The sequence below is a fragment of the Erpetoichthys calabaricus genome, chromosome 15 (assembly GCF_900747795.2).
Source record: "Erpetoichthys calabaricus chromosome 15, fErpCal1.3, whole genome shotgun sequence".
Lineage (NCBI taxonomy): Eukaryota > Metazoa > Chordata > Cladistia > Polypteriformes > Polypteridae > Erpetoichthys > Erpetoichthys calabaricus.
Genome location: NC_041408.2, coordinates 2,430,358 through 2,458,251, shown reverse-complemented (window position 1 = coordinate 2,458,251; position 27,894 = coordinate 2,430,358). Strand labels below are relative to the sequence as shown.

The window sequence follows — 27,894 nt, the reverse complement described above, 5'->3', positions numbered from 1 at the left end:
GGGGATCTTAATGACTTGACACTTTCTTCATTAATCTCACAACTGTCCCTGTGTCTCCGGATGTGACTTCCATGGGTCAGACTGCAGGAGTGAGAAGAGGATGGACAAGGTCTTTATTAACCCTCTTTTATCCTTCCTGGCAGTGAGTGTGATGCGTCTCGTGAACTTGTGGCCATATTCTGTCCCATCTTCACCACCCTCTTGAGCTGAGCAGATGCCATACCAGGATGTACTATGGTCAGTGATGATGGACTCCACCGATCATCTGCAGAGGTTTGTAAGAACAGATGGGGGAACTGTGAGTTGCCGTCAGAAGTCTGGGGAAACAGCGGCACTGGTGAGCCTGGGAGTGCTGTGCCCACTTCAGTTCACTTCAGTGCTGGTCATTACAAGAAGTCTAAAGCTGCTGATCTTCTCTACAAGGTAGACAGCACTGGCAGAGTGCTGTGCCTCTAGTCTCTGCCCAGCTCCTTGGTTTGGCATTGTCCTGGTACTAATGAGTCTGCCGCATCCTCTTCTTCTTGTTCTTTTCATCACATAGTCCTATGAACCCTCAATGGTGGGAGCCTTCCATCTTGACCAAGGTCCATTCCTCTCAAGTCAAGTGGACTGCACTTTGGATATTTTTTGATGTTTTTGTTCTCAGATGTCGTCCAACTATCTTCTTCTATGTCTTCCTCTTTCTCTTGTTCCTTTAGCACTTCCAGGTATTCTTGTCTTGATCAGTAAGAACATTTAAATGCACACACAAAATCAGGGTAAGGTGGGTAACCCGGCTAAGGCAGAAACGCAATTCCTTAAAAACTCGGTTTACACGCACGAGTCCACTTGTGGATTTCTCCTTTAGCAAAATGCTCCGGTGTCATAAAAACGTACAGAATAAAAGATGAGACATCATTAGTGACTGACTTGAATCTGAAAACAAGCACCGAACCTGCGTCTCCTGAGGCTATGCAGCTGAGCTTAGCCCTGCACGTTCAACTCATCAACATCTTGAGACCAGGGGAAGACGCAATGCGATCGGCCAAGCGTTTGCCTTTGGAGGTTGATCTGTGTGGACATGTCCACCGCTCTCTACTGGGGCTGATGGATGTGCGTATGACGCATGTGCAGGTGGACAGACTACGGGATCTCCAACTGTAACCCTGTTAAGGGTTTACATGACCACATCACTGAGCTACTGGCAGAGAAATCAACGTGTGTTACTGGCTTTCTCCGAGCCCAGTATCTCGGGTGTGGTGACACGTGGTATTTTTAAAAGCGGGTTTCAGTGAATCACCGGTTTGCTGGAGCGCACACAAACGCACTCACTCTGCCATCCTTCATCCTACAGACATGTCTGAACAGTTTCCTCACTTTGATTTTGGCCTCCAATGTTACTCTCCTGCTTACACTTCACTCATTTCTTTATGGCTGACCAGGTTCCTACAAGTTCTTCTCCTTAGTTTTCTGCAGCACTTTTGTTTCAAGCTCATTCAACTTCATGAAGTCGACTTTCTTCAGAGTTCAACACTCGCACGCCTACTCTGTCATCTTCTCCTCCTCCTCCTGCCACCAAGCCCTTGTCTCCAACTCTGGCAGGCAGTGACAACGGGAACAACCCTCTGGCATTTCTGTGGCTGGCTGTCTGCAGCTCCCTCTGGCGGCCATCACATGCTTGAGCCCCACCTAGTAAAGTGCCAGAGTCCTTGGTAGATTCCAGATGGCCTTCCCCCTGCTTGTGGTGTGGCACCAGTTCAACACCCACTGTGAGACACCGGGGGAGATAATTAGGAACAAGGACATTAGAGGGTCAGCTGAGGTTGGACGGTTGGGAGACAAAGTCAGAGAGGCGAGATGGTGTTGGTTTGGACATGTGCAGAGGAGAGATGAGGAGTATATTTAGAGAAGGGTGCTAAGGATAGAGCTGCCAGGTAAGAGGAGAAGAGGAAGGCCTATGAGGAGATTTATGGATGTGGTGAGAGAGGACATGAAGGTGATGGGTGTGACAGAGCAAGATGACGAGGACAGGAAGATATGGAAGAAGATGATCTGCTATGGCAACCCCTAACGGGAGCAGCCGATGACGAAGAATACCCTGAGGGGCCAGTTTATTAGGTCCACCAATTGAGTAGCATTAGGCACAAGCTGTGAGGCCTCAGCACTGACCATTATGCTCCTTGTTCATCCATCCATCTGTCCATTCCTCATCAACATTGGGAAGGCATTTATACCCCAAAACCTGCGGCTGTGAGGCTGCAGTGCAAACCGCTGTGTTGTTCCTCCCTTTTGGCCAACCATCTGCCCATTGAGGAAACTAAATAAGGATTTGAATCCAAAGCTCTGGACACTTGACAGTAGTGGCTCAGTGGTTAGTGCTACAGCCTGACAACTCCAGTCTGTCCATCCATGGTCAAGGGAGGTGGGGACAGCAGACATGTCAGGCTGCCATTCGTCCTCTTTGTCTGTACAGCCATCCGGTAAAGATGTGAACCTGATGTACGTGTGTGTGTGTCTGTCTGTGTATCTCTAAAATCCTGCCAACTACGCTATCTATCTGTCTGTCTATCTGTCTGTCTGTGCCTTTCATGTCTGTCTTTCTATTTGCTCCTTGATACCCGGGTATGATCGGCATGTGTGTTCCCCTAAAGTGGCTCTCTTGTCTCATACTGAAGCCACCTGTCTTGCACCCATGCCATCTCGTTGCAGTGCTCTTTTTCCAGAAGTTTCTTTTCCTGAGATCCCCCCCCGCCCCCATGTCTTCCCCTCCCCAGCCTGATATCACCTCCTTGGGTCCCTAACCCCCACTAAGTGCCAGTCCGTGTTCCCGCATGGCACATTTCACTCTGACTTTGCAGAACCCCCATGTGCGTAGAGCCAATGAGGCTTTTAAAGCCTGGCAGTGGAGTGGCTGACTTGGTGGTACAGTACATGGGTTCACCTTCACCTGTTCTAGAGTCCTGCATTCAAATCCCATGCCCAGCTGGTGCCCGTGTGAGCTCTGAATGTCTTCCCTGTGTCTGTGTGGCTTTTTCTTTTACATCAGCAGGTTGTGTTGATTGGCAGCTCTCATTTGGTAAATTGCATCCCATCCAGGGCTGGGTCCTGCCCGTGCCTGATACTTCTGGGATGGGCTCCAGCCCCCCACGGTCCTGAACTGGGTTGATGTTTGGAGATGTTGTGCTGAGGCATGGTCTGGTGGCACAGCAGTTAGCACTGCTGCTCTAAAACACTAGGACTGCAGTTCAGGTAGCGGCTTCTTGTGATCCTGTGCCATTCGAGAAGCAGAGGGGTGGTTGAAGAATGAATGGCATTAACAAGGAGTCCATCATCGACATGGTGGGGTTTGCTGTACGTCTTGATCACGTCTCTCAAGAGGGATGGCACAACGCCTAGGAGGGCTGCCGCTGCTCTGATGTGCCGTTTCCATATTTATATGGTAAATGCGGCAGCGACCATGCAGGTCTGGTGTGCGCCGCGACCTCCGAGTGTAAATTCACTGTGACACCATTCCTCATTTCATTTTTGAACTGCTGACCGTGACGTCTGCACCAGTGTCACCTCGCCGTGGCCACTGCAGCATGGCAGGACCTCACAGCTGTCCATTGGCATCTGCACTTTAAATGGATTATGCCATTGGGTTTAGCTTAATATAGCGCCCCCTCCACTAACAAACCCATACAGCACACAGTTCAATGCAGAGCCCCTCCACTAACAAAGCCACAAGACTCGGCACCCCTTCATTAATAACCCCATAAGGCACACACTTTTATCTAATATAGTGCCACTCCGCTAGCAAACCCTCCTCATCCACAGTTTATTTTAATATAGCGCCCTTCCATTAATCAAACTCCATGACATACAGTTTATAAATAGCGCCCCTTGGTTAACAAACCCCCAGTTTAGATTATCAAAGCCTGGTGGCACACGGCTTAGCGCCCTTTCACAAAGCCACGTCATCTACTGTGTAGTATTACACAGCACCCCTCCATTAACAAGCCCACATGGCACGCAGTGTATCTTCATATAACGCCTTTCCTTTAACACAGGCTTTACTTTGGTATGGTGCCCCTCCTATATCCCAGTTGTCTCTCTGGCCTTGAACCCGGGCTCCCTGAGTGTTCAGTTTCCCCGCTGCAGTCCACCGGCCTGCTCCCACGCCTTCTGATTTCCGCCTGAATTTTCGGATTGAGGAGTGTTGTCTGCTGGCCGCCATAAAGTGCCTGTCTGTCTTCAGAGCTGCTCCCTCAGTGACCTGCGGCCCGTTTTGATGTCCGCCCAGAGGGGCTTCACAGGCATGGAAACTGAAGCGGCCTGCCAGGCGTCCCTTTGATCTGCGCTTCCTGCACGCATGTTGGTGGCTCGGCTGATGTGGGAGAGCAGGGTCTCCGCCACTCGATTTTTATATGAAAAAAATAAAATAAATAAATAAATAAAGCACACAATTGAAACGAAGCATAAAAATATAAAAGGAAGGCTAGTGACACACCTTACAGCTTGTAGGACTCCACGCCTGGCGGGTCCTAATCTGTGAGCAGCTTGCATGTTCGGGTCAGGTGTACTCGTACTTCATACTGCCCAGTGATGGGTTGGCATCCCCACCAGGGTGTGTTCATAATCTGAATTTGATCATCGACCACAGAAGACATGTGGATGGATTGGGTGACGCTTGGGTGGGAGTGGGGGGGGGGGGAGAATGGAATGCAAAGTGGGCTTAGTGGGAGTAAAGTTGGTGGTCTTGAGGGTCTGATGAGGGTGGGCTATCATGGACAAGCATCCCATTCAGGGTTTGGGCCTGCTGAGCGCAGGATTTTTGGCTTGGCGGTACTAAGGCCCAAACTGGTCCACAGTTCTAAATACCCCAAAAAAGGCCGAAGGCCTAAACATTTCAAAATTGCCTAAATACAGTAATCCTTCCTCCATCGCAGGGGTTGCGTTCCAGAGCCACCCGCGAAATAAGAAAATCCGCGAAGTAGAAACCATATGTTTATATGGTTATTTTTATATTGTCATGCTTGGGTCACAGATTTGCACAGAAACACAGGAGGTTGTAGAGAGACAGGAACGTTATTCAAACACTGCAAACAAACATTTGTCTCTTTTTCAAAAGTTTAAACTGTGCTCCATGACAAGACAGAGATGACAGTTCTGTCTCACAATTAAAAGAATGCAAACATATCTTCCTCTTCAAAGGAGTGCGCGTCAGGAGCACAGGCTGTCAGAAACAGAGAGGAAAGCAAACAAATCAATAGGGCTGTTTGGCTTTTAAGTATGCGAAGCACCGCGGTACAAAGCTGTTGAAGGCGGCAGCTCACACCCCCTCCGTCAGGAGCAGAGAAAGAGAGAGAGAGAGAGAAAAACAAAACAGTGAAAAATCAATACGTGCCCTTCGAGCTTTTAAGTATGCGAAGCACCGTGCAGCATGTCGCTTCACGAAGCAGCTGCACACAGAAGGTAGCAACGTGAAGATAATCTTTCAGCATTTTTAGACGAGCGTCCATATCGTCTAGGTGTACAAACAGCCCCCCTGCTCACACCCCCTACATCAGGATCAGAGAAAGTCAGCGCAAGAGAGAGAGAAAGAAAAGTAAGCTGGGTAGCTTCTCAGCCATCTGCCAATAGCGTCCCTTGTATGAAATCAACTGGGCAAACCAACTGAGGAAGCATGTACCAGAAATTACATGACCCATTGTCCTCAGAAATCCGCGAACCAGCAAAAAATCCGCGATATATATTTAAATATGCTTACATATAAAATCCGCGATAGAGTGAAGCCGCGAAAGGCGAAGTGCGATATAGCGAGGGATCACTGTATTCCAAAAAAGGCCTAAACGATCAAATAAGACCAAAGGCCAAAATACTCCAAAAAGGCCTAAAAACGAGCAATAAGTCCTAAAGAGGTGAAGCTCAGGAAAGGGACAGGGATAGGCATGAAATTACAAACCTTACAAAAACACAATTTATGAAAAGTGAAACGTTTGTCAAACCAAAGACGGAATTGTAAGAGCTGAGCTGGTTGGTCATCTCAAATTTGTTCCTGCTCTGAACCCCGCAGTGGTGGCGCTAGTGATGTAGAGATGGATGTATACATGTGGGTGAGTGTGCCCTGTGATGGCCTGGCATCCCATCCAGGGCGTGTATTCTGGTCCCCAGTTAACCAAACTGGGGTGAAACTGGAGTAGTCGGAGAAAGCCCTGGGAGGGGCAGGACCACTCCATGCTGGCAGCAGTCATGGCAGAAACTGAAGCCTGGTCCCTTGTCCAGAAGGTAGCCATCTGTTCCCAAAGAGGCCTTACATCCATACAGGTGGTGGGTCTGATTGTCAGCCCCCCGACGCTCTCAGCTGGCACAAGCTGACATTCAGGCCTGGCCCCATTCCTTGGTGGGCTCTTTTGTGTCCTGTGATTGTTTGTTTTTATGGCACCTCTCCTGAAGGCCAGTGTGCCCTTTCTTGATCAGCAGGTGATCACCTTGTGTCCTGGGCCTTTCTCACTTAAGGTGGGCTCATCAGAGTGAATGACACCCCCCAGATGTTCACACACACCAGCATGTCAAGGTGGGGTGCTATGGGATTAGTGAGTCACACAGGTGAATGTGTCTGTGGTGATCACCGGGAGTCCACGTGCTGCTCATTCGCATTCGTCGCCAGACCCTCCTCAAGGGGTTACGATGGGCAGCCCAGCCCCCATACGCCCAGCACTGCTTCACTCTGTGTCCAGTTGGGCCGCTTTATGGTGTGCCATGTCCATTTAGCCTTAAATTCCGCCCCTTGACCTTCTTTTGCCCCCCTGGTCTAATCCTTCAGTTGTTGTTGCTATGCACCAGTCATGTGATGGAAGGCTGGACCCTAATTAGAGGCTGTCACCAAGGTCACATAACAGGGGTGGAGCCTGTCCAGACAGCACTGGGTACAAAGCAGAGAGGACGCACAGTCCCATTGGGGGGTGGGGCAGGTGTCAGTCAACCAAACCTGCATGTCTTTGGGGAACTTGGGAGGACAACTTGAGTAACTGGTGAAAATCCCCCCCGTGACCCTCTAGTTAGGATATAGCGGGTTGGATAATGGATGGATAGGTATATATATATAATAATACCTTTCATAGAGGCCTGAAGGTGAGTACCCATTAAAATTCTAAATCTGACCACTCCCTCCATGTCCATAACATTGTAACAGGATTGGGTGGGTACAGTAACTGTATAAATGGACACCCAAAAGTGGGCTCCACCAGGCCACATATCTGGAAACACAAACAGCAGAATAAGAGAGACTCTACCAGCTGTTTCCATGAATATCCATTGGCACTCCTGAGAATGCCAGTCCTGAAGCTGGATGTGAGCTCCTCCCTGGTCTCCTGTCCCTGCTGAGCGGCTCCTAACATTTGCAAATGTCTCTTGCTAGGGGGCTTGTGTGTCGGCAGCAAAGCAGCGCTGCCAGTAAGTGTGAGGTCAGCTTCCAAAACGGGCAGACGTGTGGTGGCACACATAGGAAGACTGCCAGCGGCTTTGAAGATGTTGGCGCGGTGAGGTGAGGTCAGTCCAACGGTACTCGGGGTGAAAAACTGGAACAGTGAGTGTGGGGGGTTAAAAGTGGATCAGGGGATACCATGCCAGTCATCCAAAGTGGCTCCTGCTCTCCACTCTTTCCATTTGAGGACACGACTTACCAGTCACTGGTGCAAGATAAGCAACTCCTTGGTGGCTCCACAGCTGGCAGGGGCAGAGCTGGACCCCAATTACTGGGGGGCTACACTGCTCAAAACTAGACAGCCATTTTCTGATCCTGCCTTTATCAGGGGCATCGCATATTATCTCTATACACCGAGAGGCCAGTTTATTGGGTGCACCTCTGTAGTGGCGCATTGTCCATGAGGACAGCACAGATTTGTCTGCTGTGAGTTTACGAGATGTTTGACGTGTTGCTCTAGAATGTTCTCCCATTGACTTATAAGGATGTGCCACGTATGGTTGCTGTAAATTGGGTGGCCATGCAGTCCAACCGTACCCTGTGCACCTCATCGATGACATTGGGGACCGTGAAGGCTACTGAAGCCGTGGAAGTTTGCTGTCATGTGTGGCATTCAGTGACAATGTGTGCCCCGTGACATGCTATATCATCATCATCCTCATCATGATGCCAGAATTGACCTGCCAGGACAGGATGACCTGTTCAGTGGGTATTAGTGGTCTTGATGTGCCCCTCATCATCAAAAGGCCACCGCCAGCCTTTGCTATTGACACCAGCTAGGGTGGTACCTCCATGGCTCCTGGTACTTACACCAAATTCTGATCTTTCAGTCAAAGCCTGGATTGGTCTGACCAAGCAACTTTATTCCACCCCTCTAAAGCCCCGTTTTGAGGCTTCTGTGCCCACTGGCGATGTGCTGACAACGCAGGCCCCAGATGTGGTCTTTGTTCTGATCTCCTCAGTCTTTGATCTGATTTTGATTCCTTCCTCCTGTTGTGCAGGCTACTCATGCACTACCTGATTGGGTGGAGGTACTACTGTACAAACCAAACCCCCCAGGTTTTAAAGAAGCACCTGAGTGACCCACTCATTTTTGTATGTGAATGCGCGGTCAGGCAAATGCCCCAATCACCCGTACCCACACCCCTTTGGAGCCTAATTTAAAAATCGCACTTCACCACAGACCTCTTATCACATGCATTGAAATTGTTGGAGCCATTTTGTGGATATTGTCTTCTGCATGGTGTTGTGTAGTAGAGTCCTAAACATGTCAAACACGGATGTGAGAAGACAAATCCCCCCCCCCCCTCTGCACCCTGACCCCGCAAAAAAAACAAGAACCGGGCCAAGGCCATGACTCGAGGTCCAGCTTACTTAAAACAATGACATGCAGGCTAAACAAGGAGAGCTGGCAAAAGTACACAAAAATTTCCCAAAACAAAGCAAAAACCCCACAAGGAGGAGGATCACTGTAAACCCCTGCTAAGAGCCAGAAGGAGTTTCCAACAAGGCAGTCCTAAGTATGCAATCAAGAATTGTTGGACAGAAACAAGAAGTCAGCAAAACCAGAAGGAATGAAACGAAAATAGCAATGCTGACAAAAACTCCAAACACAAATGGAATGACCTCCGATTCACGAGCCTTCTCAGCTCCAGCTCTAAATAGCCAGAGGGCAGGCTGCAGAGGGGTGGTGTCAGGGTGGCCCCGCCTCCTCAGGCTCAACCTGCAAAACACAAGGACTATCCGGACATTTAAAGGACATAACTTCAAAGAAAATACAAAAATAATCTTTCAAAAATAACAATAAGACACACATTGGATTTACTGGTTTGTGGTGATGGTGCATTGGGACTTCTTCACCTTTCAGGCAACTCCTTTTTGAGCTGTCTCTTACAGTTTCTATTTTTGAATAAGTATTCTCGTTTATAAAGATTCCTTTTGTGGACTGTTTCTCAAGCCAACTTCTTTTAGCAGTTTCCTATCCCCTTGAGAGACACTTTGAGATATTTTGGGAGTTTTAAAGTATTTTAAAGCCAAAAGTAATTTTTTAGGCCCGTGTAGGCCAAAGCAGGCCGTTAGATTTTAAGATCAAGCTGTCTGGAGTGAGCCTTGTTATGGGTAGGCTAGCCTGGCTTTTGGGGCCTATTTTGGAAGCCTCGCACCCTTTTTGCCATCATATCAGCCTGCCTTGCACCCCCCACCCCCCCCAGCATCATCAGTGGTGAATGTGGGTGACAGTGAGGGTGTACCCGATAAACTGACCACTCCATGTCCATTAACTCATAATGACCAGTATAGTAAACAAGGAGGTGCGCAAATCGAAACAAAGATGGTGTCATAACATACAGGTACATTAACAAATAATTCATAATTAAGTTTATTTTTTCAGAGTCAAAAGTAATAAACATAAAAAAACACACACACACAAATGTTTGTAGGAGTGATGCCCATAATGGCCGTCACTCCCCAGTATTGCACACAGGGACTTGCTATCTCCAGCATTGACAATGTACGAGTGTCCCCAAGACCACCCCGAAGGCTCGTACCCCTTTTGATTCTGTGACTTCTACAACCCAACGGGGTCTCACTTCTACCGCACTTGTTGTTCCTCTTGAGGTGCGCCTGTCGTTCCACAAGTCAATCCTTGAAACTGCTGGTGGGAGGCAACGTCTCTAGAAATGAGTTGGGCAGCTGGGCCAACAACACTGAACCTCCATCCATCCCTTCATTGGGTAAACCGGCTTATTCCTGCTCCGAGGTTGAAGGGAGTTTGGTTTGGAGGTGCTGTCGGGTTTTGGACTCGCCCCACACTGGATGCCAGTTACTTTTCTCTCCTCCGCCATCTTAGCAGCTTCATGGCGTTGTGAAGTGTTTGTATCTGCAGTTTGTCACTGTTTACGAGAACAGCCCTGTCGTGAGGACGTGGGCTGGGGGATCTTTGGAAAGGCCACTTAGATTGGGCCGAGGTGGCCTGCCGCTGCACGAGACCAGAGGAGTGACACGTTACAGGTGCGCACACCGAATATGATCAGAAGAAACAGCAGAGAGCCCAGCGCAGCTCTGGCCGACCCCATCTGAGTCGACAGGAGCCACACTCGCTTCACTTGCTGCTTTTTATATCCTCGTTTCAGCCTTCTCAAGTTGGGCTGATGGCTGCCATTGGACGGGAGTGTGGCAGCGAGGACACCTGCTCCGAGAGCTCTGTCATTACGGAGGGCAGCAGCTGTCCGCATTAACAGGGATTAGACCCAAAAAACAGACGCAGCTTTGATTTCAGGAGCAGAGGCGACGGCCGCCACCACACAGAACTTGGAAGACGCCTGCAGATCTGGGCGGTGGTGTCTGATGTGACCACCCACCTTCGTCTTGAGTCTCGCTTGGGCATCTCCTCCTGTATCAACAGTTAAGGGTCTTGTGCGTTTTGGCCAAGGCGTTGGGTTCAGGAGCTGGCGAGTTAGGCCTTTTGTTGCAGTTTCTATCACTTTTGTGGCTGTGCTGCTTTATTGGGGTTGACGTGCGTCGTGACTCACTGTTTTGTGTCGTTGGCTTGCATCTCCTGGATGGGCCTCGGTCTGCTCCTCGCCTTTTACGATTTCCTCTCACACCCCAGACACGTGGCAACTCAAACCAGGAGACTACATTGCTGACCGGCACACTGCCATCTCCATCATATTGCAATTGGTGTGGTCCCTGGAAATTGTTAAAAGTCCAATTTTTGAATCGCTTAATCGTCATCGGTAGACATTAATGACGTACCAGCTGGGGGCCCAGAGACGGGACTCTTGGGAGTTCAGGCAAAGTAAAATGAATGGCGTCTGTGGCCAAGAACCCCTCTGCATTCCACCATCTGCATCTTTGGTGCAGTCATCCTTATGAGGGCCTGACCTGGTCAAGGCACTGGCCTTCGAGACACGGGGGGTGGCGGTCCAGTTCCTTTCTGCAGTTCGCTGTGTGACCCTCGTGAGTCACTTCAGTTGTCGTCATCCTCTGTTTGTAAAAGAGTATGGAAACAGTTAAGGCTGGCATCACAATGCACAAGCATGAGGTGGAGTGCATCACACCTAACAGCCGGAGCTGCCTCGAGGTGTTCAGGCCCGCAGACGAGTCTCAATCACACGACTCCATGGGCACTGGCCATACTGGGGGGCAATCATGAGGGTCCATGAATCCTGGACATTGGGGATATCTCTGGGTGTGATGAGATAGTGGGGGTAGCCATGGGCAGGAGGTTCTCAGTTGTGGCCAAAGTGGTGGGAATTCTGAATGGATTGACAGCCCAAAAATCATGGACGGTGGGCTTAGACGTGGGCCAGATGGTGGTCTTCAATCCCGGCCGTAGTGAGTGAAAACGACAGCCCATAGTCCTGGAGAGTGGGGGTCGCCGTAGGCTGGATGATATTTGGCAAACCCAGATTGTTGAGGTAGCAATAGACAGTACGGTGGTCCACAGTCCTGGTCATAGTGGTGACAGCCCTGAGTGAGATGACCGTCCACACATCCCAGTCAGTATGGGGGTATCTCTGGGTCTACAATTGTGTACCCATAGTGGTGGGAATCCCAAATAAGTTAATAATTCAATACAGTGATCCCTCGCTATATCGCGCTTCGCCTTTCGCGGCTTCACTCCATCGCGGATTTTATATGTAAGCATATTTAAATATATATCGCGGATTTTTTGCTGGTTCGCGGATTTCTGAGGACAATGGGTCTTTTAATTTCTGGTACATGCTTCCTCGGTTGGTTTGCCCAGTTGATTTCATACAAGGGACGCTATTGGCAGATGGCTGAGAAGCTACCCAGCTTACTTTTCTCTGTCTCTTGCGCTGACTTTCTCTGATCCTGACGTAGGGGGATTGAGCAGGGGGGGGGGGCTGTTTGCACACCTAGACGATACGGACGCTCGTCTAAAAATGCTGAAAGATTATCTTCACGTTGCTATCTTTTGTGCAGCTGCTTCCTGAAACGACATGCTGCACGGAGCTTCGCATACTTAAAAGCTCGAAGGGCACGTATTGATTTTTGATTGAAAAACAAACTCTGTCTCTCTCTCTCTCTCTCTCTCTCTGCTCCTGACGGAGGGCGTGTGAGCTGCCGCCTTCAACAGCTTTGTCCCACGGTGCTTCGCATACTTAAAAGCCAAACAGCCCTATTGATTTGTTTGCTTTTCTCTATCTCTGTGACATGATCTGCTCCTGACACGCACTCCTTTGAAGAGGAAGATATGTTTGCATTCTTTTAATTGTGAGATGGAACTGTCATCTCTGTCTTGTCATGGAGCACAGTTTAAACTTTTGAAAAAGAGACAAATGTTTGTTTGCAGTGTTTGAATAACGTTCCTGTCTCTCTACAACCTCCTGTGTTTCTGCGCAAATCTGTGACCCAAGCATGACAATATAAAAATAACCATATAAACATATGGTTTCTACTTTGCGGATTTTCTTATTTCGCGGGTGGCTCTGGAACGCAACCCCCGCGATGGAGGAGGGATTACTGTAGTCCTAGATGGGGGGGTATGCCCACAATGATGGCCGTGATAATGGGAAACCTGAAAGGGGTGCCAGTCAGTGAGGCCTGCATGGGCGTGGACAGTGCATGTCAGATGATAGTCCACCTTCCTCAGCAGTGGAGGTAGCCATGGATGGGATGATGGTACAATGGACAGTGAAGGTATTTTTGGGTGGGATGAAGGTCCTCAATCCTGGCCACAGTACTGGCAATCAGGAGATTTCATAATCCTGGAGAGTGGAGGTCGGCCTGGTTAGGGTGGAGACCTACGATCCTCAACGGGAGGGTAACCCTGGACTTGTCGTCGCTCTGTCATCTGATGTGCCCAGACCTCCCACATTTTCAGCACTTTTCCTTTTTTTTTTTTTTTTTTTTTGCAGATGCCTCGACAGCGGAGCAGCAGGAGCTCTTCTGCCAGAAGCTTCAGCAGTGTTGCATGCTCTTTGATTTCCTGGACTCGGCATCAGACCTGAAGAACAAAGAAATCAAGCGGGCCACCCTGAATGAGCTGGTGGACTACGTGTCCACAAACCGGGGGGTGCTGGTCGAGGCATCCTACCCAGACATCACGGCCATGGTAAGCAGGTCTTAATTTAGCAGAAGATGGATGATAGGGAACGGTGCGCGCGGCTGATCCGGGCATCTCGGGTTACGTCTTGGCAAGCGAAAGGAGACGAGCCAAAGTACTTTGGAATTCTTTTTGTGTTGTTTGCAGGGCACTGAATTTCAGGACGAGTCCACCGCCGTGAGGATGAGACGCATCCGGCATTGGGGCACGGGGGGGCTGGGGGGGGGGGGGGGACGTGTGGCAGTTGTTCTGCACTCTGGACATGTGACACTCGAGAATGAGATTTCAGAGGCCTTCGAGACTTTCCATTCCTTTTATACGCGTTTCTATTTTAAAGTTGTCCTGTGCCACTAGTTCACTTTGGCGATGTGAAGGGGGGCCACGGCGTTCCTCGTTTGGCCATTCAGGGGTGAATTTGACAAGAAACCCTGAGAAGGTCACGTCCTTACATTCCTTTAGGCGGCTTTCGTGCAGGTGATTGGGTTGTGGCAGTCAGATCCTGTCCAGGCAGCATCAAGCACAAGGCAGGAGCCAATCCTGGAAGGGGGGCCAGTCCATTTGTGACCAATGTAGAGTTGCTAATTAACTTAAGGGGCACACAACTTTGCTTTGTATAGCTGGCATCCTGGGCTCAAATCCTGCACCTTCTGCCACACATTTACATTCCTTTTTATTCTTGTTTTCCTCCCACATCCTCAAATTCGTGTAGGATACACTAACTGACGACTGTAAACTGGCCCAGTGTGACAGGGAGTGAGCCCTGTGACGGACTGGCACCCTAATCAGGCATGTCTCCTGCCACATGCCAAGGCCAGCCGACACCTCAAACTGGGCCTAAGAAGGTCTGAGAATGTGAGAGAAGGGGCACAAAAGTGTAGAGATCAGTGGTCCACCAGGGGGCACCTCCATCAAATCGACTTGGCTGCTTTGTGTGATGTATCATGGGAATGTGGGTGGAAGGTGACTGACGTACAGACGGACAGATAGGAAGTTGTCGTACAGAAGGTATGGTGGACTCCCCAGTCGCATTTCTTGATGCACTTCTGCTGCTCCAAGTCCTCAGTGCGAGTTTGTCACAGGGAAGATGTGCGGCATTGTTCATAACGGCACTCGCTTTTATCTCCTTTCTCTCCTTCGCCACTAGCACCCAGGGGTCCGGGGTGCACCCCTAAACTGAGTCTGCCTTGCTAAGCAGCTTGTTGGTTCAGTGGGCCCAGCACACCACAGAGTAGAAGATGTAAAACCTAACAGATGTTCATTAAATACGGTGCTGTGAAAAAGTATTCACCCCCTTCCTGCTATTCTGTGTTTGTTTTTTTGTCACAAGAATTGGCTTCAGATCTTTAAACAAAATGTCATGTTAGACAGAACATGAAGGGGGCCACCGTAAATATATAACACAACTTCTAATTTGCTACTCAATATGTTCTCGTAATGAAGTTATCTAACACCAGTGTGTGAAAAGGTAATTGCACCCTCAGTTACTCATTGATAATTCAACTCAGCTGACTGAACACCCCACCGAGCCACGTTAAATCTAAAGCACACCTTATACTGACCCTTGTCACAAGAGACAAGTTGTCACCTCAAGGTTTCTGTTGTGTCCTCCTGTCCTCAAAAGGCTGGGGTTCAAATGGCTCATCTTCGTCTGTTGTGTTCCTTTTTTAATGTTTTCAGTGTGGATTATTTGTATATTTTCATGTGTCAAAGTGTATTCTGCGAGGTTCTATGTAGTTTGTTGGTGGTGGTTCCCCAAGAGGCAGGACCACCTGCCCATCACTTCATGTGACTGACTACCCTCAGCCCTGTAAAAGCCAAGCAAACAAGCGGTCCATTGCGGTTCATTGAATGCGCTCAAGGTGGGGGGAAGTTCTTCTGTATTTATTGACTTTGATTATTTGGGAATTACTGGATTTTTACACCTTTTCAGGCATTCTCGGCTGGGCCTTTTGTGCTCTTTGGAGCTTTGCTGTCTAACAGCTTTTTCTGAAAATAAATCTTTTGCTTATAAAATTCATTATTGCATTTTTATGTGACTGGCTGAGCTTGGCGGTTTCCCTTTCCAGTTGGCATTTTGAGTCTTTGGTTGGAACTCCATGATTTGGGACTCTTTTCAGTTCAGAACCGTTTCTAGGAGAAAGGAAATTCCAGAAGAGATGAGGAAGAAAGTCGTGACCAGTCAGGAATGGGTGACAAGGACATTTCTAACGTTCTGGGACTGCAGCGCTCCCAAGTGACGGTGAAAGCCATTAACACCAAACAGTCTGTCTGCCTAAAATGACCCCAAGGGCACGTTGATGACTCATTAAAGGAGCTGCAGGCCTCTCCAGCCTCAGCTAAGGTCAGCGTTAAGAAAGGGAAAATGCTAATCATGGGAGAGGAGCAAAGTCGAACCTCCTGCCATCCAAGAGAAACTGCAATGCCAGGAAACGCTGGGATGATCCCCAATGTAATAATGAGAGACGAGTCAAAGGTGAGACTCTGTTTATACGAGACGGATTACCATGGGGGCAGTGGAGAAGTTTACACTGAAAGATGCCTGGCTGTGGATCCTATTGGCATTAAAAGCAGTATGTTTAAAAACAGTGCCTGGGTGGACAGCCTTGTGCCTACTGACTGGCGATGGCTGCCCTTTAGGCCTTCAGTTGTGACTCCCCTTGCCCACATATGGTCTGGCAGTTAAGGTGTGGACTGTAAAGCTCAAGCGTGATATTTTAGGTCCCTCTATTGACTTACTGGGTGCTCCTGGTCGAGTGGCCTCGGCTGCCTGGGCTCCACTGATTCAGAAGGACAGGAAAAAGTGTCCGCTATGGTGTTTACTATTAAAGGCGCTATATAACACAGTTGGTTTATTTGTGTTCAGTGAATGCAAGAAAAACATGGGGGGAAAACACAAAGGCATGGGGTATCACAACCAGCCAGGGGTCTGGGGATAAAGAGTTCAGCCCCTCCTTCTCCTCCTGGTTTTGTCCCCAGGTCCATGGAGGAGGGAGGCTGCAGCACTAACAGCTCTGCTTGGAGGGAGATGGAACAGCAGAGGCGGGAGGCCTTTGAGTCCACAGAGTCCTTCATCCGGTGTGAGTGTTGGGCCAGGATCAGTGCACCTGTGACGTGTCGCCATTACGTCACAGTGCTGCTGTTGAGAAATGAGAATACGAGGGACTGATAATTAAAATGTGTGCAGCACTTGGCCTCTCGATAGTGCAGCGAAGGTGCAATAGGGAGGAACTTCTGGAAAAATGGCAGAAACGGACAAGCACTCTGACAAAGAGGTGTGGCGTCCTCTCGTTGGTGTCTTTTGTCACTCATTTACCTCCGTCTCCGTTACAGATCAGCACCAACATTTTTCGAACGCTTCCTCCAAGTGACAATCCAGACTTCGACCCAGAAGAGGATGAGCCCACGCTTGAGGTGTCATGGCCCCATATACAGGTACGAGCAAAATCAGACCACCTATTGCAACCTGGGCTTGGGAAGTTGGGGCACGAGGGAGCAGGTGGAACAAGACCGGGGTGGGATGCCAGTTCATCAGAGGGCACACATAGGGGGTTAACCAGGGAAGAGTAGGTTAGTAGAAAAATCATAATAAAAATAAGTCAACTACGTATATCTGATCTAGGGGTGCAGGATCCATAATAATAATAATTATAATAATGAATGATTATCTTTCATCCAATGTCACAATTTGGTTAATCCAGTTTGGGGTTAGTAGGAGCCTATAGTGAAGATATTAGGCACATGGCTGCATAATAATAATAATAGTAACGCATCCATCTTAATCTTGAAAGCAGTTAAATATAATTTAAGGTTTACTGGGTCCAGCATTTTATAATGGAAGTTACGGGGAGTGAACGGAAAACAAAAGCCCTAAAATTTACCGAATATGTCCATTATTCAAGCCAAGGCATTCGTTGAGCAGTAATACGTGTGTTGCGATTGCACACGCGTTATAATATAGCTTGTACATGTCATTTTTAACAAAAAAACCCCTCCAATATTATGAGAGTCAGCCATTTTAAAAGAAGACCAGCTGTGCACACAACATCAGCGCTCATCTTCCTCCTCAATAACAAAACGTGGGGTTTTCTCTCGAAGGACACAATCCCAGTAATCTGTCCGTGCCACGTGCTTGGTGTCGTGTGGATTTAATCCTGTATTTATGTGAGAATTTTTCCCAGGAAGTCCCATGCTATCACACAAGCAAATAGAAAATGTATCCTTACCTCAAGAAAAACCGTACCAGGAATAGGCGATAAAACAATTAATTCCACCATTATTGTCATAAACAAGCATTGGAAACACAGAAGGCATGTTTTCGTATATCAAAACTGTTGCTGTTTCAAGGTGCACATACACCTTCAGCAAGTTTTCAGACTCATGTTTTCTAGTCGGGCTCCGTGCCCCATGGCCTCCATTTTAAAATGCCGGGACAGGCTCGGTAATTTTTCAGATTTATAGGATTTGATTTAGAACACCATGTTGTGTGACAAATGCGTAAATAGCACGTTCATGAAGAAATAACTCTTGACTCGGAAAATACCAAACTTATCCTTTACTTTGCCTTGCCGTACAATCAGGCTAATTTAAATAACATGCATGTCTAGGGATGGAGAAGAAGCCTGAGCACGAGAAGAACGTCCAAACGGCTCAGGATTCAAATTGTCTCCTGGGACTGTGAGATTACAGGACAACTGCAGAGTCACGCTGCCACCTAACAATAATGATGATAATGAATGATACGTTGCTGCTCACAATAGATGAGGTAAGAGAAGAACTCGGACAGCACATCCTGACACAAATAGTCAAAGAAACACAAAGCTATTTCCGTGAGCTCTCACACCAGTATGGAGGAAGCACCCCAGCAGATTCACACATTCCCTTGTGTTGTATTTTCTCCATCGCCAGTCGCACACACTGCCCAGCTCGCCTTGCCATCTGCCTCTGCTCCCTCACTATGATGAAGAATATCACCGAGTCATTAAGGGGGTTAGGGAGAACAAACATCCATGAATGCTGTGAACAAAATCAGTGAAAAGAGAAAACCTGGAGGTGCTCGCCTGAGGGCCGCGCTGATCAAAGGGTTTGTCACATAACAATTAAAGCAAACACTCGTAGGGGAAGAAAATGTTTGAAGGCTCCTCTGTGTCCCTTCGTGGCTTTGTCATTTGACAGCTGCAGATTTGGCTTTGAAGCCCGACATCTCGTACTTTGAACCTCCAGCCTGTTTGTTAAATCTCACGTTTGTTCTGCTTTCTAATTCAGACGACGTCACAGGGCCTCACATCTTTCACTTTTAGACGCCGAGTTGGGCGTTAAACTGGACGCCTTGGTGTCTCTGCTTGGCAAGGCGTCCCCTCTGAGGCGGTGACAGTGGTGGGGTGTAGCGTTAACATTTGTTATGCTTTGTCGATTTTGTGGCTTTAACACATGGGCAGTCTATTTCTGGCATAATTTTCATGTTTTGTCTTATAGTTAGAAAAGTTTATTTTTGGTAACATCTTCATTTTCTTACTTTAGGCGAGTTGGTCCGTTGTGCCGGTGACATCGGCAGATACGATGGTGGTGACGGTACACAAACCTTTGTTCCAACAGTTCGCATTCTGTCCAGTATGCCGTAGCACAGCGTTCCCTAACATGCAGGTGGGCTGCGGCTGACCCCAGTAGAATCCCACTGCTCTGGTATACAGCCGCAGCATCGCAGGTGGATCGTGACCAATCCTGGATGAAACCCCAACCCCTGCTCTGACAACCACCAAGGATGAAAAGCATTGACGATCGCGCTTGAGTCTTCTGACGCTTTAGTGGTCACGAGTGGGATACCCCCGCTTTGATGACTGCACTAATTTCACGGAGGGCACACCCGCCCGGTGGGTTACAAACACGCTATCATGTTGTGACATCACAAGGTTGGGGCACACTGCCCTAGCAGTAGGATTTCGTGTTCTGGATCTCACTTACTGCTTCTTCTTTGACTCCTCCAGTATTCTGAACCTCGCTTGCCTTTTGACCACAATAAGCCCACTTCCTTGTCATCTCCATTTTGTTTTTTTCAGTACTCGCAATAATCCTCGGGGACAGGGGATGGAGGTCAAGCTGCTGGTCTAGGTAGCCCCATGTTGTGCTGCCTTGTCGAAGGACACATCAGTTGCCCCCGTGTCCAGTTGCATCCTGACACGCTGTCCACTGTACCTGTTTGTCTCGTTTTATTTGCCCCTTTCCTCGCTCAGCTACCAGCAGAGGCAGCAGAATGAAAGTCGGGCCTTCAGATCAGACAACAGCCTGCTTTAGCACTGCACCAGAACAAGTGGCCATGCGACCCAGCAGTCTGAGTTCGATCCCCGTCCGACTCATTTATGAAATGCTCTGCCGCTGTTGAGGGAGACGTGTTTGAGATGCAGGTGAGGTCCAGACCCTTACATTGCCTTTCCTTCTGTCTAAACGCCTCCTCCCAAGGAACACATGCCAGTTACACTCATGAGTGGAGCCCCTTTCCTCCTCTCTCATTTGTGCCACACTCTTTCTCTCTTTGTCCCTTTTTCCTTTCTGAGTCGCATCAACGTCACCCAGGCATCAGCTGACTTGTGTGCTCACAAAGGCATTAACCCTAACCCTGCAGCCAAGTGCAAAACAAATGTGAAGCCATTTGGGCACCATAGATTATTTTTAAACCATGTCTATTGCTGCCTTTCTAACTTCATTTTTGCGAAATCCACACAGAATCACCGAATGCACAGCACTGCTTCTCGGTCACACTCCAGTGGGCAGACGGCTTCAGGTGGGGAGCAGATAATTCACAGGTCCATTGTGCTGCAAATACGGGGTCACCTGGAGGAGGTGGCGGTGTGAAGTAAAAACCAGCCCAGAGTATGTCGTAGGGCACAGTCACCCACCCACATTATTCATTCAGCACTGGACCCTGTTATTCTAGTCCAGGATTCTCTGGCTAATAAAGGGCACTGGAGCACATTTAGGTCTCAGAAAGAGTCCCCCAGACTGATGTTTACTCGCTTATGTTGGCCTCTTTTGTCACTTTGGATAAAAGTGTCTGCTATCCATCCATCCATCCATCCATCCCTCTTCTGCTGCTTATCTGGCTCCAAGTGGCAGGGGCAGACCTCTTACCACCTCCTCCATCTCCTCCGATGGGATACTGAAGCATTCCCAGGCCAGCTGAGAGACATCATCTCACCAGTGTGTCCTGGATCTGCCCCGAGGTCTCCTGCCAGTTACCCAGGGAGGCATCATAATCAGAAGCCTGAAGCCCCTCGACTGGCTCCTTCTGATGTGGACAAGCAGTGGCTCTGCTTTAAGCTCCTCACCCTGTCCATAGAGCTGAGCCCAGACTCCCAGCGACAGAAACTCATTTTCAGTTTGCAGCCATAGGTGAGGGTAGGATTGTAGGTCGACCCTATGACTGACTGGTACAACGTCCACATGACTCCCGATCCCACTCCAGTACATCCGTCTCTCTATCTCTTGCTCCCTTCTTCCTCCACTTATGAATGAGGCATTGAGAACCTGAAATACCTCCTCTTGAGGTATCACCTCATCTCCAGCACCTTGTTCTGGATGAGAGCCATGACCTCAGATGAGGTTCTGCAAAGCAAAGAAAATGAAAAACTCAAGAAAGGCCTGAATACTTCAAAGAGCTCCTAACGACTTAAAATACTCTAAAAAGTCCTAAATAGGCAGGGAAAGGGGAAATGGCAAACGCCTGGTCCACGGTAACAAAGCCTTAAATGAAATATTGAACTGAATTCAAAAATGGCCAAAGAAACTCAAGTAAATAAATGTATCAAAGGAATACAAAAGAGCTCAACACAAAAAGCAAAATCTAATATAATAAATCTTCAGAATGACTTGAGTACAAATTCCTTGATACAATATGTTATAATTGTGGGCTTTTGTTATTTTTACTCATCTCTTTTCCTGTGGGGGCTTCCAATCCAGGTGCTCCGTCGGGTGGTGGGTGCAGCAACTCGCTATCAGCTCATGCTCCCCACCTATCTGCCTGTGATTTTTATTTTCATTTTGATTTTGAATTTTTCTCCTTATTTTTCATGTTGCTGCTAACGTTATTTTGGTCTTCCGTTGTAGTATCAGGAACTGCCACTTTATTTTTTGCATTGTTATCATCCCGTGGATCACCAGATGTTGCGATATGACATCTGACCAGGCTTTAGCGAACGGACCGCAGAAACACTAACCTGACTTTTTGTTTTGTTCTTACAGCTGGTGTACGAATTTTTCTTAAGGTTTTTGGAAAATCCGGATTTTCAGCCAACTATTGCGAAAAAATTTATCGACCAGAAATTTGTTTTGCAGGTGAGTGTCAGCATGTCACGCTTAGTAAGACGAAAGTCAAACTGTGGCAAACGTCATGAGGGGGACGCTGGTTTACTGGGTAATGAATGATGAAAAAAATATCATTGGGGACCTGGGCTGCTGACTGAGCTGGGGCTCCCGTCACTTCAGCCTGTTTCTAGGTTTTTGGAGCCCATTTTATATTCCATTCTGGGTATTTAATGCTCTAAGGGGACCCTGGGTTTGTTCATGCTTCCAGACTTGTCCAAATGGTTCATTATGTCCTGATGTAGACTTTTGGCCTTGCTTTAGCCACGTGAACAGTCGCCTTTTACAGCACTAAAAACTCTCAAGTCTTTTGTCGCTAGCAGTGATGATTCAAACAGCTGAGTTTGCACCACTAGATCAGTGTATCTCACTGTGCCACTGGTGTGTTCTGGTCGTGACTACCAACAGTGAGTGGTCCCTAAGGCTGTGGGCACAGAGCACCAGAATGCAATGCTGATCTGTGCATCACTTGACCGTTGGGTTGATTACCTCTCAGGATGTAATAAATATGGCCGCAGTCTCATTACAGGCTCTCCCTTGGTGGGTAACACTTCTTGAACTTGAATTCTAGCGTAATTAGTTTCAGTTTCAAGTTAGATAGATTCCAAATCATTACATCTATATATCTTTCTATATCTATATTTGCAGCTGGAGATCCACAAAGGGAGAAGATAAATGACGTATCATAAAGTAGTTTTTATTCCTGAAAGCTCAGGAATAAAAACTACTTTATGATCCGTCATGCATTCAGGAATAAAAACTACTTTATGATACGTCATTCATCTTCTCTCTTTGTGGATCTCCAGCTGCAATTATGCAAACCGTATCACAAACCTTTGCTTCCATATATATATATTATTTTTTCTATCTCAATCATTTCGAATTATGTAGCACTTGTTTTATGTAAAGAGCTTCTGTAAAAAGCCAAATTTCCCCCTGGGGACAAGTAAAGTCCTTTCTATCGATCATTCATTTTTTTTTTCATTCTGCTATTTTTCACTTCTCTACCCTATTAGTTGTTTAATTCCCACCCTCCGCCATATTGGACACTCATCGTTAAGACAGCTTCTGTGTTTCTAGTGGCGTGTCCTCTGAGGTCGTGACCTGCGGGTAGTGATCACTCTATCTGTTGAAAGGTCGGCTGAAAGTTCATTTCCTCATCCCAAGTTGTAAATCTGTTTTTCCAAACATCCTCTTGCTGATTTCTTATTTTGTTTTGTTGCTCTGGTTTTGAACTTTTGCTACCAATTCTCTCTCTCATTTTCGACTTGTCCATTGTGCCCTTTTTGATCTCCTAGTTTCGACTCATTTCTCTCTTTGGTCTGCTCTCCAAATCTCATTGGCTTGCAATGAGATTTTTCGTTTTTTGGCTTTTGATCGTTTTGGTTTTTATGCCTTTGACTTCTTAATGTCGCGTTTTGGTTGCCTTCTCGTTTGTCCTTTTCTGGCTTTGACCGATTTCCTGTCAGTCTTCAATGTTTCACTTAACTTACTCGTCTTATTTATATTTTTACCTCACGATAATTCTTCGACACTAGTGTGCTTTAAACAGGTGAAACATGAGATTTGGTAAAAGGAGGGTTTTTTGGGGGCTTTTAAAGATTTTTGGGGGTGAAAAGCGTGGAATATGTTGTGATTTTAATTTTTATTTAAGTTCTCAGTTTTTTTTTTTTTGCCTTCTTCTATGAGTTCACGTGTGTGCTTTTGTGTGTGTGAGAGACAAGCTAGTGGCTACCAACTGGCCTCCTCCACTCAACGGTGAACCGGATAAGCAGGTTAGAAAACTGCTGAACGCTAAGAGCTTGGGATTAAATGTGAAGACTCCAAGTTTAAAATTTAAATTGGGGCGAGAAGGTTTGAATAATTAGGTATTTCACCTGAAAATCTGAGTGCTATTTGAAAAGCAGTCATCCAGCTGTAAACGTAAGGCTCCAATTGGTCAGCAGCAGCACCGTGAGGTTTACATTACCGCGGTCAGTAAAGACAAGGTGTTAAACAGGCAGGCAGTCGACGCTGCAGAACAAAATGAAACACACAGAAATTCTGTCGCTATAGAATCCATCTCAAGACGCCAACTGTTTAGAAATCTTTATTTGAATTAAAATGAGCGTGACAACGTGTCTGGAGAGAAGACAGCTGTGTAAGCCGTTTATTGTCAGAAATAAAAGTCTGTGGGGGCCACTGCTGTGGCAGGCATACTGAAGGCCTTTGCACGTCTTCTGGGCCAGTAAGTGGAGAGAAGGAACAAAGCAGTGACATAGAAAGCCTTCGCCTTACCGCTTCTGGGGTCCTTGTCACAGGGCAAAGGTGTGGACCAAATCGGGGCCTTAACTGACGTAACTAGCTTGGGGCTGAAGTGCTGAGTGCCATTCTGTCCACGTGGCCTGAGGGTACCAGAAAGTACCGGAAGGTCGCAGTCGTGGCCTCCAGTGACTCGCCGACATCACCAGGCCCACAATGATGAGGCACGATGGCGGCTCCTCTCTCTGTGATGATGTTTCTTTAGGCTGGCGTCCTGTCTTTTTGGACGAAGGTCCTGTGAATGCCGACAACTAACCAGGCGTAGAAAGTGGTGCTGAATGGATTATCGAGGCCGAGCGGCATGTGCTTCTTTGTTGGCTTGTTTTTCTCGAGCTTCTGTCAATTCTGAATTTCTTCTTGGGGACAAAAAACATAAAGCCTTCTGTCTGTCTCTCGGTGCTTCACCATAAGTAGCCCCTCAGACTTTCTTTCCTTTTTCCGTTTCATTTTTCGTAGCACCACATCAGGAATGAGACGCTCTGTTTTTATGCCTTATAATCTGATGATTATACCTCAGCCCTGAAAATTAGTGTTACATAAAACAAAAGAATGACCAGACGCAAGAGTCGCTTTCTCCCGCAGGCTCTTAGATTACTGAACTGTGGACCCCTGATCACCCGCTGCTGTGCCGTTGATGATGTGTCAGTTCATGAAGCAGATGCTCTCCAGGGCTTTAGTTCGTTACAAGACACTTCGTTACTGGAGGTATATTTAGCATATGAAGTATGGCTGCGTATTTTTAATGTCCCCATGGTTTGGCTTATGCCGTCTCGTTCCTTGGTTGCCCTGAAATGCCCCCATCTTCCATGGTCTTCCTCAGCTCCTTCCATGCGGCTGCAATGATCTTTTCTTTGTATCATCCCTTGCCTACACATTCAGGCCTCTGGTGCCACCACACACTGCTCAGCTCTGTGAGATGATCTGTGCCAGGATCCTTGTGGAGATTTCCTGGTGGTCCCACCCCTGGGCCAGTGAGGTTTAGCAGAGGAGTGGCCCCTCTTGGTGATGTCTGTCCGTCTTCTACATCAGCCTCGGCTCCTTTCATGTAAACCCAATGATTCTGCTTCATGGCTCGTCTCTTGTCTTTATAATCTGCGTTTTAGTCTTCCTCTTCAGTTTAACCACAAGTGTGTGTGAAGCCCTCACGTATGACTTCCCGCTCCACAGCACACACACTGTCAGTGACAACATGGGGATGTGGGGGGAAACTTAAGAGCAGAGTTTGCACAAATGTTAGAACATTTTTCTTCACACAAAGAACCACAGACACCATCCCGCATGATTTCAGTGATGAGCAATGGCCGCCCAGTGATGACGAGCACAGCAGTCTACAGACTTGAACGTGTGCCATGTTGTGTTTGATGCTGACTTCATGATAAAGGAGCCTCATTCTCAGAGGATTCGTTAGCCGAGGTGCTGCTGTTGCGCTCTCGTTTCGTGTGTGTGTCTTGTCCTGAGTCCAAGGGGAACTAAATTCTATTTTCTTTTTGTACATTTGTGTAAGGGCAGAATGACAATAAAAAGTGACATATTAGTGCCACAGAAAACAAGGAACCACAAAGTAGAACAGGCTGACCTGCCATCACCACCTCCCCCAAGTCACTTCTTCAAAGTTGGCCATCGTCAGGGATGCAGAACTGTTAAACCTGCACACCCCAGTAAAGACAGACACATGAAGGGCCCCTGAGCAGCACTTCCATCCCACAGGACGTCAAAGCTGCTTCTCTTTCCCCCTGGCCTGCCTGTCATCAGGAATTGTTGTGAGCCGAGACGCAGCCGTCTCCCCGCCGTAGGGAGTCAGTGAGTAAATCTGAATCTGCGGCAGAGCAGTTCGCTGTCCATCATCGGTGTGGAGTCTGGCCGTTCTACGCACAACAATAGTGGTCCCAATCCAGATATCCTGGTGTCATCTTAGATGATCGGTGGGTTTAAAGTGGCCCCATGAGTGTGTGTTTGTGTGTGAGGGCCATCCCATTCACAGCTGCTCTTGTGATTTTCATGACCTTACACTGGAAGAAGTAGGACTGCAAAATGAGATCAAAGAAAATGAAGTAAAACTGAAACATAAAACGACTTCCAACATCATGTCAACCTGCCAGGCCGTTTGGACATCCAAATCCGCCTGTTCTCGCTTATTCAGATTCATAGCGGCACACATAGTAAGGCTTGGGTTTTAAAAAATATGAAACGGCAACAGCGTTCTCAAAACGTTAGTCTTGTACCAGGAAAGGCTGCCAAGTCTAAAAGGGGGAGACCAGGAGAAGAAACGAAAAGCGAGCTGCGATACCAAAGTTAAAATCAGTCCTGTCGTTCGTCAAAACCCAAGAATCCTAATGAGGAATTCAGAAGCACAACGCAGGAAACTCGTTTTCTTTGAATGTGAAGTCAACCGCGTAACTTCTGGGACTGCAATCCGTGACGACAGCAACACAAAATGGTGACGCCCAGGGAAAAAGAAAAGGCATCAAAAATGACACAAAAATATAACAGAAAAACAAATTTGTTATGAAATGAATATCAATAATAATTATTAATGATTCATATTAAGCTCCTCTGAGAACACATAAAGTGAGATGACCATTAAATAAAAAAATGAGCATACAGAAATTTGCCAACATACACACACATCACAGAAAGAGCCCATCGGTATGCCTTTATTACAGTGTGGCGATGCTCGACTTTCGAGGGGTGACAACTTCAGAAACGGTTTGGCACAGCTTTGAAAGTGAGGGAGGGATGGAATGAGGCCAACAGCAAAGCTCTGCTGTATCCTTTCACCTCACCATCTGCATATTAAACAAATACGCCAGTCGCCATCACGTGGTGTCCATCAGCTCCCCCTGTGCCTTGTGCCCCGTTGGCACTTGTTGTTTTGAAGGCATGGCCTTATGTGGGGTACTCATTTTTTGTTTAGTACGTCCCATTAATTGTTAGGCACAGTGAATCCTTGATATCCGTGGATTCGCTTCTCGTTATTTCATGACGCCCACGATTTACTGGCGCTTCATGGGCTCATACAACAGAAAAAAAAATCTGAGAGGCCTACGGAGCAGCGGCGGTGCATGAGATTGAGCGACAACAGGTGTGTGGTGCCCTTAGAGGTCGAGATCTGCACGTGAATGGATCAACGTGGGTCCACCCGGCGCCAGGAGGCATGTGAGCATGGTTGATGTCACGGTACCCGCCACCGCTGTCACACCGAGGTGAGCACTGACACCCGCATGGGGCTCCTCTGCTTATTCCTTTCCGATGAACGTTTCTGTCTTCTTTCCCAAACCGTCCTGAGGGGCTTATCAAAGGATGTGCTTCCCACTCTACCTTATGACATCTCGTGCCGTCTAACCAGTCAAGAATTCAGAGACCACTGCCTTCCCGCCCTGACGTCAAGAGCTGTCTACTGCCAACCGAGGGAAGGGCAGTGGGCCTCCATAACCCATCTTTAGAGTGTATTTTAAGAAATGTCACCATTTTGAGTTACCGGGTTTTTAGGGGAACCCCCCTAACTGTGATGGGAGTCCAAAATGAATAAAAGAAGGAAGACGAATTTGGTGTGCGCATGGACAAGGCCTGAGTTTGTAGATGGTGCACATGGCGGGGTAGAAGTCGGACATTGGGCTGTGAAACGGATGCAGGCTGAAACAAGAGGGAGATCCCGAGAACACAATCCCACCTGTCGAGAAATCATTCCGGATCATTCTGTGAAAACGAACAAGGAAGGAGTCTG

The 27,894-nt window shown here is 47.7% G+C and overlaps 1 protein-coding gene across 1 annotated transcript in view; it reads left to right on the top strand.

The window, feature by feature from the left end:
- Positions 1–27,894, top strand: part of ppp2r5a (protein phosphatase 2, regulatory subunit B', alpha isoform) — a 69,774-nt gene that overhangs the window by 18,332 nt on the left and 23,548 nt on the right. Inside the window, exons 2-4 of the mRNA XM_028820561.2 lie at positions 13,330–13,526; positions 16,848–16,949; positions 21,750–21,842. Coding sequence (XP_028676394.1) covers positions 13,330–13,526; positions 16,848–16,949; positions 21,750–21,842 — 392 coding nt within the window. The remainder of the gene's footprint in view (positions 1–13,329; positions 13,527–16,847; positions 16,950–21,749; positions 21,843–27,894) is intronic.